The following is a 12,760-nucleotide window of genomic DNA, read 5'->3' as shown; positions in this document are numbered from 1 at the left end:
GATTGATATCCTCAAAATTTCCAACAGCAGCAAAATAAACAAAGAAAAGATGCAGGAAGGAACAGGGAAGGGAAGAATGGAAGTTAACACAGACTCTTCATGGAAATGTGGCAATCTCACCCTTACCTAAAATCCACTATCCCCAGAACTTTTTGGGTTCTCTAAAGAATATGGGTTTTTTTGTTCTGAAACATGTATTTCTCTCTTTTGGGTTTTCTTTGAAATGCATTGGTGGGTCCAGCCCAGAGCCACATCAAACCAAATCAGCGTTCTGTATCTTTCTGCTGTGTTTGATTTTTTTTTTTTTAAGCTTACATTATCTTTCTTTGGAGGTTGGGTTTGGAGGGAAGAAAAAACAAACAGGTGCATGGAGGAGATTAACATCAAAAAACTAAGAAAAACGAAACAAAAGCAAAACTATCCAGACCCATTTTCAATTAACAGCCGTCTGAGCGGTGTGAAATACTAAAAGGTTTTTGCTGTGCTACATCCAGATCTGCCATGTAAAGTACATGATAACAACTGGGGATGCTCTTGCTTAGCATTCAGCCCAGATGAGCTACTTTCTTTCGGGAGCCGAGGGCTCATTAAAATGACCTTTCGCCATTATTATTATTTAATGAGTGCGCTCTAAAACAGAAACCCCTTGTGTCTCGGAGGAAAAGTCTCAAGTAATCTCTTTTCCCACTGAAGTACTAATGACAGGCTGACAAAAAAACGCTGCAAGAAAAAAATTGGGATGAGGGAGGGAAACTGCACAGTCAAATTTAATGCAGTAATTGCCACATCCTTGAACACCGTGGGTTACGTCTGGGCATCTGAAAAAAAATTACCACCCAAAAAGAGATGCAAAAACTTGCCGTATACATTTTAAAAAGTGAAAAAGAAAAATTTCTGGCTCTTAAATAATGGGGACCTTACACCCAGCACCCTCCCGCAGCAGCAAGGCCCAAGCGCCTCCAACGTTTTATCTTCCTGCCTCAAGAGAGTCTATCAACAGAGGAAACAAACTGAAAAAGAAAAAACAAAACCGGGTGAACGAAATAAAGATGACATTAAAGGGGCTGGGAGGGAAAAGCCTAGGCTTTATCTGGACAACGGCAGCAGGGATATTTGAATAATAGAGAGTACCCCAGACTAGGTTAATTCCAGTTCTACTCATGGGGAGTGGGAGCAGGAGGGGGATGCAGAGCAGGATGAAGTGAAGCGGCAACCTAATCGCCTGATAAGAGACACAGCAAGAGAGACAAGGTACACAGGTTTAGTTAAAAATGAACTCGATATGTTTAATAAAGCTTGGTATACCAAATCGCAGTACAAACATCAAGTCACACGGCCACACAACAGTATCCCGGTATTAAAATAAAGGAAAAAGAGAAAAAAAGGAAAGTAATTAAAAAAAGGGGGGGAAAAAAAAAAGCTCCTTCCAAACCTCTACAAGGCCCATGCCAAAATAAAATAATAAGATAATAATAATGGTAATAATAATAATATAATGGTGGTGGTGGCAGCAAGGAAGAAAGTGAGGGAAAAACTGAAGGGAGGAAGGGAACAGGAAAGCAGGGAGAGGTGGACACTAAAACCCAGTTGATATAAAAGCTCTAAAAGAGCCAGCTGGTAATAATATCACAATGATACAGGTACAAAAAGGATAAAAAATAAATGTTGGGCTGATAAAGCAGGCTACGCTGCCAAGAACAAAGATGGCCGCCCTGGCTCCGACCATCAAAATGGCTGACCCCGGCCCGCCAGGCCCCTCGCTTGCCCTCGCCCCCCGCCCCGCCCGCTCCCACACAGACATGGCGGAGGGGTGCGTTTGGGGTTGCGTTTGCTATAAGCTAGTAACCTTGATCGAACGAGTCCTCCGAGGAGTCGCTGAAGGAAGATCCCGCCTCGGCCTCCCGCAGCAGCAGGCAGAAGGGCTGCTTCCGGCCCACCGCCGCCTTTGGCTTCAGTGGCCGCCCGGCCGCCGCGCTGCGGGGGGCCGCCTTGGGGCCAGTGGCTGCCCGGCCGCCCTTCCTGGCCGCAGCGCTGTAGAGACCGGGCGGCCGCGGCTTGGGGGCGGACGGGGGCTGCGCCGGCCACTCGTCCCTCAGAGATCCCTCCTCCTCCTCCTCCTCCTCCTCCTCCGAGTCCGTATCTGCGGTCAAAGCGGGTGGGAAGAGCGTTACATCAGAGAATGGGGGTTTGGGCTTTTTTGGGTGGGTGTTTTTGGGGGATGCTTTGATGCGTTTCTTTGTGAAGAGGCTGTAAAGCAGGAGGGGAAAGCGGCTGCAGGAGGGGCCGTGTGCCACCATTTTCCACCCCTGCCAGGTCCCTCCATCACAAGTCTTGGGCTTAGCAAGCGGAAGCCAAATAATCACAGAAATACGTATTTCCTTCTTTCGGTCAGAAATAGCCACTCTCCACCTAGGCCAAACGACTCCTGTCCTCCCTGAAGACAAGATCCAAGGAGTGTTTTTAGCTCAGGAGCAGAAAACTGAGGTAGACATTTCTGCTATGAAGATGTCCACCAAAGGCACACAGCAACGCCAACAACCAGGCCATCGACCCGAATTAGTATTAACCAGGGTTATGTTCAACACTCTGACCTAAATCTTCTTTTCTACATGAACCAACTCTCCCAGAGGGTTTTCGACACGAGCAGCCGGAGCGAGCCCAGCTGCCAAGCAGGCAACGCGCCTAACTCCACATGTCTAACTCCGAACACGCCACCCCAGACACTCCGCAGCATGCAATATAAAGTAATCCAAAAAGGAGCAGGGACCAAGCCGCTCCTCTGTCTGCGAAGCGTGGCTTTATAAAGCTGCCAAGCCCTGCGGTGGTGAGAAGTTATCCAGTGGTCCCCTCCGGCATCTGATGAGTGGAATAAGAAGTATACGATACCCCTGGACACAATAAAAGCAGGTATAAATTGTCACCTTCTGGCTTATGAACGCACCGTCAGCTTCACAACGTTACGGACATTGTGGCGGGGACCGTTCCAGCCTGCGAGCAACAGCAAATGCTCTCCAGTGTCAGCCCAGGTTGGGCATCACTCCCCACCTCCATCACGTTGGTTGTGGAGAGGAAGGAATGAGGGGTGGCTGTTTATGAGCCCCAAAGTCCAAATAGGCAAATGATTTTGGGCATCTGACTTCTGTTAAAATTGGTGGGAATAGGATGCTCAGCTCGCCCTTTGGATCTATGCCCAAGGTTTTCAGGACTCCAGCTTGAAAATCATGAGGTTAAGAGGCAGAAGGACTTGGCACCAGTCCCGCTTCTCCTTCTCCACAAGAGTAGCCCACCAGACATGGGAGGTGCTGCCATATGCTCGACCTGCCTTCCCAAATCCATCACACTTGAGTGACCAAATGACAGGCTAAGGCCCTTTCCTTGAGCCTGCATACAGCTGAATAACCAGGCACCAAAGCTGAGCCATTCCAAAGTCAGTTCCTCAGTGACAACAATCCTCCCGCACTGACATTCGTGTGGCGAAGGGGCACGTTCCTATACCAGGAGACTCACGGGAGAGGAGAGGGGTGAAACAGCAGCTCCCTTAGGTCTGGGAGGGAGGTTTTATTCATGAAACCACAGTACCAAGTGCCAGGGCACTGCAAAAGCTCCCTCTGCCACGAGTCAGGACTTCTTGCTCCAGCAACAGCCTGTGCCTCCTCTCCCCATTAGCTCCAGAGCTCCCAGTTTAGCAGCCATGTGTCTGCCCTTGGGAGTGAAGCACAGTCCAGAGCAGAACTGTTGCGTGGTGCATAGAGCACGACCAGCCAAAGGCTGTGTTCAAGTCCAGTGGACGCAATAACTCCTATTTTGCCACGTAAATGGCTAATTTCATGCCAAACATTTGTTCAGTTCGAGAATCACTAGCTCATCATCTTCCCCATTAGTGAAATTTCTAAACCGGTGTTGCACCAAGATGTACATTTGTTATGCATACAAACACCCCATAAGGGTTTTAACACGGGACTTAAATAGCTGCAAGCAAAGGAAAAGATGCGTATGCAAGTGAGCCAAGACAATTACACAACCAGGCCTCAGACCATAAACTCCAAGTTCCTCACATGGTCTCTGCCCCATTGTCTGCCTGAAACATTAAAGACTCTTCTACCTCTGGTTACACTGTCTTCCTGACATTATCTGCAATTCAGCTTTTTCCTTCTGTAACAGGGGTCCCTAGCTCTGCTCAGCTGCAGGAACCTTTGCCTCGGGTGCACTTTGGGTTCAGAAATGGCAATCAGTACACAGGATGCTGAATTGGAGATGAACACTGATGAGACAAATGGGAAGGCTGAGCACAGTCAGCCAGGAACCAAGCCACAACACTGAAGGGCAGGAGGATGCTTACAAACATCAGTGCCCCCTGGCAGCCTTTGCCTTCCTTCTCCAGCTGGCTCCATGGCATAATCCTAAAACCATTCCCACCCTACTCACCAAGGACCTTGAAAGTCAACCATTAACCACCTCCTGGAGCACAGGCTACAAGTCCTCATCTGACAGGTAGATGGAGAATGTCTACTCCCACCAAAAGCAAGGACATGGGTCAACTTCTTTATAAAGCATTTTTCCCTGCTGACGATCAGTACAACACAGGCCAGGAGGAGAGGCACCGATACTGGCTACCTCTTGGATGGCAAGTTGGGCAGACAACTCATGCTCACCCCAAAGACACAGCAGCATTGATTAGCCAGGGAGGAGGTCACCTTTCACTCAGGAGCAAAACCAGACCCAAAAAAAGACCCCTTCCAAGAGGCCAGAAACCCCCACCACAAGCCCCCGCAACAAATTACACCATAAAAAGAGATAAATGAGAGGTAAATGAGGGGTTACTTACTATAGGAGTAGCTGCTAACTTCAGATATTGCTGGTGAATGGGAAACCTTGAGCTGATTTTTGACTTTTAACCCCACCTCCATCTTCTTCATTTTGGCAGCCACTTTGTTTTTACCTTCCTTGGTGGTTTTCAGTGACAGGCCCAGGTTCTTGGCCAGGCTCTTCTTCTCATCCTTGCTCGGCAGAGCCTCGTGGGGTGGGAGGTACCTGCTGCCACCTCCACTCGTTTTTGGCTTTCCCCCAGAGCTGTCAGCAAACTTGAAAGGGGATTTGAGCTTGTCCTGTTTGGTGAGCGACAGAGCCTTGTCAAGCTTGCTGGCCAGCTGCTCCTGATCCGATGGTACCTTCTTCTTCTTGAGCTTTAACTGCCGAGGTGAAAGGAAGAGACACAGGTGAATATAGAGCAGGTATCATGGCAGACCTGAGGGATTTTACTAGCCCTCATGACAGCCTCTCATGCATGCTAGTTAATAAGGCCTCAAAATGATGGTTCTAAACCCCAGTTGCCATAACCCAATGTGGTGCTAGGGAGGAAGAAGAGGAAGATGTCAGCGAACAGCAGAGCTTTACCCTTATCAAGCACTACAAAATCGCAAGATTAACTTAGAAAAATTGAATTTTCTTCCAAAAGAAATATGTTCATAGAACAACATGTTTTGGAGTTCTTTTTTCTCAACGCCTTCTGGTTTTTAGGATATGTTCGGGTTGGTTTTACAAGCTTTTCTCTAAATCACAAGGATTAAAAATCTTCTTTACCAAAAACCCCAGCCACATAAATACAGATTTCCACAGAATCAAGCAGCTCCAGAGGCTGGGATGCCAAAAAGACCCAAATACCTCTCAGCAAGAGCATCAGCACCACTGCATTACAGCCAGGGTTGTTACATCCTTTTCAGTATTTTCTTGCTTCTTGAAAAAAGTAAATATACTTTACATGTGCTACAGCTAGATAACAGCAGCTGTAACTCAGTACTTCGCCTGTATGCATTTTGGATTTCATCAGCAGCTTAAAGCTCCAGTAAGTATCTCATAGCCTCAACAAGAGCAGAAGAAACCCCTACATTTTAAATAGCAAGGTTGCACTCCCTTTCCTCCCTCACTTTGGGAAGTCCGTTCCCCTCCACTGTCTCGACAGGCAAAGGGGTAAGACAAGCACTGCTCTGGATTTAGAGCTAGCGCAACCCTGCAATGCTCTAGCTGGCTTGAAGGCGCTTGCCTCTCTGCTGCCTACCAGAGAGGTCCAACCCCCATAAGCCAGCGTTAGCCTTTGTAAACACCCCTCCACTGCACAGACAGTCCTCTCATGAAGAGCTTCTAAACCCACGTGAACTGAGAGCAGATGCTCTAAGATCAGGAGGAGTTAACCAGTACAAGCCGACACTAGCAAAGCAGGAAAGAGATCTGCTTTTGGCCTGTGGCTCCACGTTCCCCATAAAGGCACTGACCTCGTTTGAGAAGCTGGGAGCCGCATCATGCTCTTCCCAGCTCTGGTTCCTCCCTTTCACCTTGCCACTGCCGCTCTCCACATCCTCGTCCTCCTCCGGGAGGGCCCCTTTGTGCCTCTTCTTCATGCCCTCACCAGTTTCAGAGTCTTCGGAGAGCAACAAGGACTTGCTCAGTCTGCAAGCCAAGCACAGGATGGGTCAAGGTGGGGGGCTTTCCTCCCTGTGATCCCCACCATGCTGAAAAGTGAGGTTAAATGCCTCCTAGGGCAGCAGGGATCCTCAATGGGAGCCAAGTCCACTGTGAAGTGACAGCAGTTTGGACAAGATTTTCCACCAAACAGGAGAGCCAAGGAGTCCTTCTTGCACACTCTTGGCCACCAGCACCGATGAGGGTGCCTGAAATCAGAGACCTGCCAGGTGGTCTCCGAAAGGAAGTAACTGGTGTCTTGAGTAACAGCTACTGAAAAGTGCCTGATTTGGTACAGAGCAGCAGAACGAAGGACAGACAGCTGAGCTGGCCCTCTAGGTCTTTTCCCACCTCTACTTTCGTGGACTCTGTAGGTGCAGAGAGAGATTCTCGAGGCCCAGGGAGGTGCCTCACTCCCCAGACACTTGCTCTGGTTGCTCGGGTAAGAGCAAGGAGGTGGTAAGGAACTGCCACGCAGGGTGACACAGCGGGACAAGGGCACTGCAGGGACTGGCTTGCTCAAAGGACAGGCAATCTGCTTTACAAGCTTGGGCCCTCTGTGAGAGGCATTTGTGATCTGCGTCTTCGGTCTCACTTTGAGATTTGGGGGGAAAGGAGAGGGTAAATAAATAATAATTAAAAAAAAAAAAGTAGGTGAGATTATAAGCACATCTTTCACTGCTCCCCAGCTGTCTCCAGTAACTATCTGATGGATGATCAGTCAACGCCTCAAGACCTCTACCAAGCCTCCATTAAAAGCTCTCATATGCCGTCTCCTTCACGCTAAGCCTGCTGGCCCAGGTCATACCACCACCACAAAGCCACTGACACAGGGCAGCCTCCTCAGCTTCAAAGCATTTCCCCTCCCCTCTGTCCTCTCTGCTGATCTCCGTAAACAGCTAAACCAACACCTCAGGCCCTGGACGTTGGCTGAGGGTCCATCCCCATCTCCCACGCCACGCTGCTCAAGCGTTCCTGCGATGCGGGGACATGCACACGCAACACGCTCATGCACGCATACACGCACAACGCCAGCCACCTCTGGATGCCTCCAGCCTGTCCAGCCATCCAAACAAGGAGAGCAAAACACAGAGCCACCGAGAGGAATAGATTTTCAGAAGCACATGATCAGTGGGAGCTGGGCACCTGAATCTAATCTGTAGTGTTAAAAGGACATTTGCAAAAATACATAGCACACAGGGAAGCACCTCGGAGGTGCCTTGCCATTGGAGGGACTTGGCCATCTATGGATGGTTAGATGGCGAATAGTGGTAAGATCCAAGCATCCAAACAAGAGCAGATGGACTTGCAAAAGAGGAGAAAACAGAAGACAGAATGATTCAGACACTCAAAAGAGAGAGGTCAGGCGAAACCAACTCCCACTGATTAAGGCAACAGGAGATGAAGACAGCAGAAACACAGCAGAAAGGCCCTAGAAAGCAGGCAACCTGGAATAGCCCTGTCCTTCCAATTTTTGACATCAGCATCCCTGCAATTAGCTCTACAACACCCGCTTGCAACATCCGCTCTCCTGAAAGCACACGAGGATGCACTCCCCGACACCAAGAGCTCACCTACGGGTCCCTGCACAGCCGGCTACTCCATATCACCTCATCACCGCTCAACTCAGCCTGTCCTACTTGTACCCAACACCACAGACACGTGCTCTGCCAGCAGGGAGGGAGGAGGCTGGCACCATATTCCCAGCGCAAGGACACACTCACGTTAAATGCACACGCGTCCACAACACCACTGCTGCCAGAGACCGGCCTGCCAACACAACACCACGGCGAGCCCCCGCTGCATCCGAGATGCTCTCCCCGAATAAGACCCTGGTGCAGCGACCCTGCCATTTTCCCATCTTCCCCAAATTCCAGCCTTACTTTCCACTCTTGCTGTCACTCTTCCCTCTCTCCTTAATGGGTGACAGAGCGCTTGATCCAAGTTTCCTCTTCCTGGGCCTTCCAGGGCCTCTTCTCGCCAAGCTTCTACTTTTCTCGTCATGCTTTTCCCTTTAAAAAAACCACACGCTTCACTGTTAACCAAGGCAACAAAATAAAAAAAGGCAAAGAAAAAAAAAAAGCAAAATCAAATTTTGCAACCAAAAAGCAAAACAAACAGGGGAAAAAAACAAAGCAAAGAAATCCAAAAAAGAAGAAAAAGCAAAAAAAACCTAAAAGAAAGCAAGCAAGAACGGGAGCCAACCCAGAACCTTTGCCTGTCACCAAACTGCTAAACTGAGCTGCTGAAGCCAAGGTTGTCTCTAACACAGTCTCCCAGCTGCATTCACCAGTGATCAGGTTGTCGTGTCACATAGCCTAGGAGTGTGTTGTGCAAAGCTCTGGCGGGCCATACCAGGAGGGGAGGAGAAGAGCCAGGGAGGGATGGAGGGCTGTTTTCTCTCCTGGACCGAGAGGCAGTAAAAGTGCTCAGCTGGAAAAAAAAAGACCGAGTGAGCAGCCTGCGACTTACTCGGAGTCCCTGCGGCGCTGCAGCTTCACTAGCTCTCGCTGCTTCTCCTTGTACCGCCGCTGCAGCTCCGCCAGCCTCATCCTGTAGTCCAGCTCCATCGCGTCCATGTTCTCGATGGCCGATTTGATGGAGTACATCTAGGGTGGGGAGGCAAGAGGGGGCAAGAAGGTCAGGACATGTCCAGGCCCCCACCTAGACTGGGGTGCCCTTGCGATGGCCAAGATCTGCAGCCTGGCAGGGAAGCCCTCCATGCTTACAGTGGAGCAAAGCACCCTCACCCACAACAAGCACAGCCCTAGAGTGGTACCCGAGCAAAACCAGCCAAGCAAAGATAGATGTTCTGTGGCTTATGCAAGGGATGGTATCAGCTCTGAGGGAGAGCAGCCCTGGGAAAGAACCTGCAGGATAAAATACACCCATGGAGTCTCTTTTCCCATATTTAAAAAGACAGATCAAAATATTCCCTGTCTTGGAATACTTACTTGCAGGGTACAAAATAATTTGTCAGTCTCTCCCATGGGGAAGAGTCAGCAAAGAAAAAACAAGGAAAAACCCTCCTGCCACTATCTTTATTTATATCCCCCCCGCCCTCCGCTGAAGCAGTAACATACGAGTTCCTGCTGGCTTTGTATTACAAACACTGCTTTTAGGGCTGCCAAGGGTCCTGCTGAGATCAATGGTGTTGATTCACAAACAAGGGAGGAAGCTAAATCGCACCCCACTGACTCCTGAGCAGCTACGAACGAACGGGATGCGAGGGAAGCACCGGCTCACTTTGCTGAATGCAGAAGGGCAACACAAGCCGGGTGGCAAACTGTGGCTGGAAAAGCAAGCTGCGGTGAGCGGATGCACCATGGCTTTTCAGGCTCAGCCACGCTAATAGCTACTTACGGGTTCATCTTTCTTCTGCATCCAGCTGTATTTTTTGTTGGGATTCAGCTCTCGAGGCAGCCGGATGGTTTTCAGACTTTCCATAAAGGGGGTGGAAAGTACTTCCATGAGCATGTGGGTGCTGGCAGCCAGCAAACTCTCCAGCGTTGGCCGGACAGGGAAACTCTCTGGACCTGCTGAGGACAGAAAAAGAAGCTATAGATGTTCACCTTCCAAGACTGCTCCTCCAGCAGGCACAAGGAGAGGCTGATGTCCCTTTCTGGACCATGGCAGCTCAAGGAGCCTCCCAGTCACCTGTGGCCCCCACTTGAGATCTCGCCATGGTGCAACTAGCAGTTCCCATCACGTCTCGCCTCAGGAAGTTACTAGAAGGTGAGATCTTTTCAGGACCTGCCAAGCTCTTGGAAAGCATCATCTGGAGCTACTGGGGCCTCCTGTGCCAAACCCCGACAGACTGCAGACTCAGTGCCTGCCAGAAGGGTGTTACCCTGGCAGCTCTCGGCAAGTGGGGCTCCGTTTCCACTACACATACCACAAACTGTCTAGACATGGCGAGGGCCTTTGGAAGGGGAGAGCAGTACAAAAGCCACACGTAGCTCAGCCTACTGCAACAAAAACCCTGCTCCAACCCCATCCAAAGTACCAGTCGCTCCTGCAACTCAGGGCAATGCTTTCCTTGCTGCCTGGTTGAGGTTGCAAGAGATCCCACCTGTGCCTCTGCTCCACTGCCACACAGAGAGAGCCAGGGCTGTATGCAGGGAGACCCAACCTCACCCCAGGCTGGCCAGACTCCGCACTCACAACTTACTTTGTATTTCTTGCTTCCTTTTCTCCAGCTCCATCTCTGCAATTTCACTCAGCAAAGTGATTCCTTGCAGGAAGGAGTGCTCCAAAGCCTGGTCAGGTAACACCTCCACCTTCATCTGGGATGGAGTGACGCTGGCGGTAGTCAACAAGGAACAAGCCTGAGGCATTTCTGTGGCAGCCACCAAAGCATTCATCCCAGCCAGCGGGTCGCCCGGCTTGATGTCCAGAGCTGGGATTTGGCAAGACATTGCCTCTTCCGTGTAGGAAGGGATCTCTGGCCCCTGCTCCCCCTCCTCAGGGGGGAGACTGGGAAACTCCCTCCCCCGGGGCACATCGGCGCTCTGCAGATCCATGGCTGCAGAGGCCTCCTCCCGCTGGGGCGTCAAGTCCATCTCAGGCGGCTCGTTCTCCGCGTGCATGAGCGAACCGTCGTAGTCCATGTGCACAGAGCAGGCTTCTGCTCCACTCCCAGTCTCTGCCTCAGCCTCTGCTTCTGCAGGGCAGGCCACAACCTGGTAAGGAGGTGGGCAGCTCGGGAGGTCTTCCTGGTCCTGCTCCATAGCACCCAGGGCTTCACCTTGATGCAACAGGAGATTGCAATTGTCCACATTCTGCACTGGGACGGCTGCAGAGGTGGCGATGTTCAGAGTCCCCATGTCCTGCTCACAGATGCCTTCCTGGCTTTCTTCCATCTGCACCTCTGATTTAACTCTCTCTTCCAAGGACTCCTCTTCTGCTGCTGCTTGGATGGGCTCTAGCATTTTGGACGGAGACAGGTGGATGGGCTTGACCTCTGGGGAAAGCTCCATGTGCTCAGAGCCTTCAGCAGGCAGCGGGACGTCAGGAGCCAGGCCATCCGCATCAGATGCTGTGGTGGGCTGGAGGAGGTAGGGATAGTGTCTTCCAAAGGAGGGAGGCAGGGACTGGAATGGATATCCTGGGGGGATCTCTGCAAGACATCAGAAGGGACAGGCTGTGTAATGGACAGGTCTCCAAAGCACCTCTCTCACTAAGGCACAGAGATGGGTTCCCGTCATCTCTTGTCTCTTCCTATTCTCAAGCAGTGGCTGCTTTGGCACCCCTCCTGGCCAAGCTGCCACAGGCATCAGCACCCCAGAGGTCCCTTCTGCACCTTTCCAGCACTCTCCTGCAACTGGAGAGAGATCTGCCTCCTACATCCTTCTCCCACTCAGACTTCAGCCCTGGAGGAACCAACCCAGGCTCAACCCAAGGGAAGAAGACAGCCTACAGGCCCAGGTGTCCCTAAGACCCAGGCATTGATCCAAGTCCACCACACCACCCCCGACCCTTGCCTCTCCCCTGCCTTTTAGAGGAGCTACGTGGTTTTCTCTAGGGGAAGGGATGGAAGCAGGAAAGAGCCGAGGAGAAAAAGGGAGGCAGGCACAAACACAACGGGACTCTGCCAAAGCAGGGCTCTCTTACCTGGGAACAAGGCCTGATATGGACCAGCAGCCTCTTTTTCCAGCTCCAGGTCTTTCTTCTCCACGGTCTCGGGCGCCTCTTCCTTTGGAGGGATGGCAGGGGCAGGGGGTGGAGAGGCGGGGGGCGGGCTGGAAGGATGGGAGCTGGGGGTGGCAGGGTAGGAGTAGGCTGGCTGCGAAGGTGGTTCCTCCATCTTTTGGATCACCTCAGCTTTGAGCACAGACACGGGTGAGGCCCTGGGAGAGAGGGGAGGTGGACTCACAGCCTTGCTGTAGGACGTGGAGGCACTGGGAGACAGCACAGGTGGTTTTCGGTGCACCAGTCCCGGGGCAGAGGAGGAAAGGCCTGATTTGGCACTGTCCAGGCTCCGTTTCGTCACCTTCTCTTCTATATCTGCACGCTGCTCGTTCGCCTTCAACCTCTCCTGCGACAAGAACAGAGCAAAATTCAGCGTGACATCTCTACCTGCTCCTGGAAAGCACAGATCTACTACCAAACGAGACCAAAACATGGTCTTATCAAACATGGACTGGAATAAAACACATGTTCCTCAGTGCAACACCATTTTAAGGCCAATCTGAGGGAAGGTGACACTGATCTGTGATAGCTTTCTTTACAAATTCCCAGCTCCAGGAGTCATGTGAAGGGTGTCTCAGCTTTCACTTGCAACCAAAGCAAACCATTTCTATTT

General features: G+C 51.0%; 1 protein-coding gene across 1 annotated transcript in view; it reads right to left on the bottom strand.

Annotated features, from left to right (window-relative positions):
- The window catches only part of TNRC18 (trinucleotide repeat containing 18), a 57,181-nt gene that overhangs the window by 19,428 nt on the left and 24,993 nt on the right, over positions 1–12,760 (bottom strand). Inside the window, exons 8-15 of the mRNA XM_059826696.1 lie at positions 12,070–12,493; positions 10,628–11,575; positions 9,820–9,995; positions 8,929–9,065; positions 8,340–8,468; positions 6,270–6,444; positions 4,826–5,189; positions 1,847–2,140 (exon numbers count right to left, since the gene is read on the bottom strand). Of these exons, the coding sequence (XP_059682679.1) occupies positions 1,847–2,140; positions 4,826–5,189; positions 6,270–6,444; positions 8,340–8,468; positions 8,929–9,065; positions 9,820–9,995; positions 10,628–11,575; positions 12,070–12,493 (2,647 nt within the window). The remainder of the gene's footprint in view (positions 1–1,846; positions 2,141–4,825; positions 5,190–6,269; positions 6,445–8,339; positions 8,469–8,928; positions 9,066–9,819; positions 9,996–10,627; positions 11,576–12,069; positions 12,494–12,760) is intronic.

The sequence above is a fragment of the Gavia stellata genome, chromosome 18 (assembly GCF_030936135.1).
Source record: "Gavia stellata isolate bGavSte3 chromosome 18, bGavSte3.hap2, whole genome shotgun sequence".
NCBI lineage: Eukaryota > Metazoa > Chordata > Aves > Gaviiformes > Gaviidae > Gavia > Gavia stellata.
This window is presented reverse-complemented; position numbering and strand designations above follow the sequence as displayed.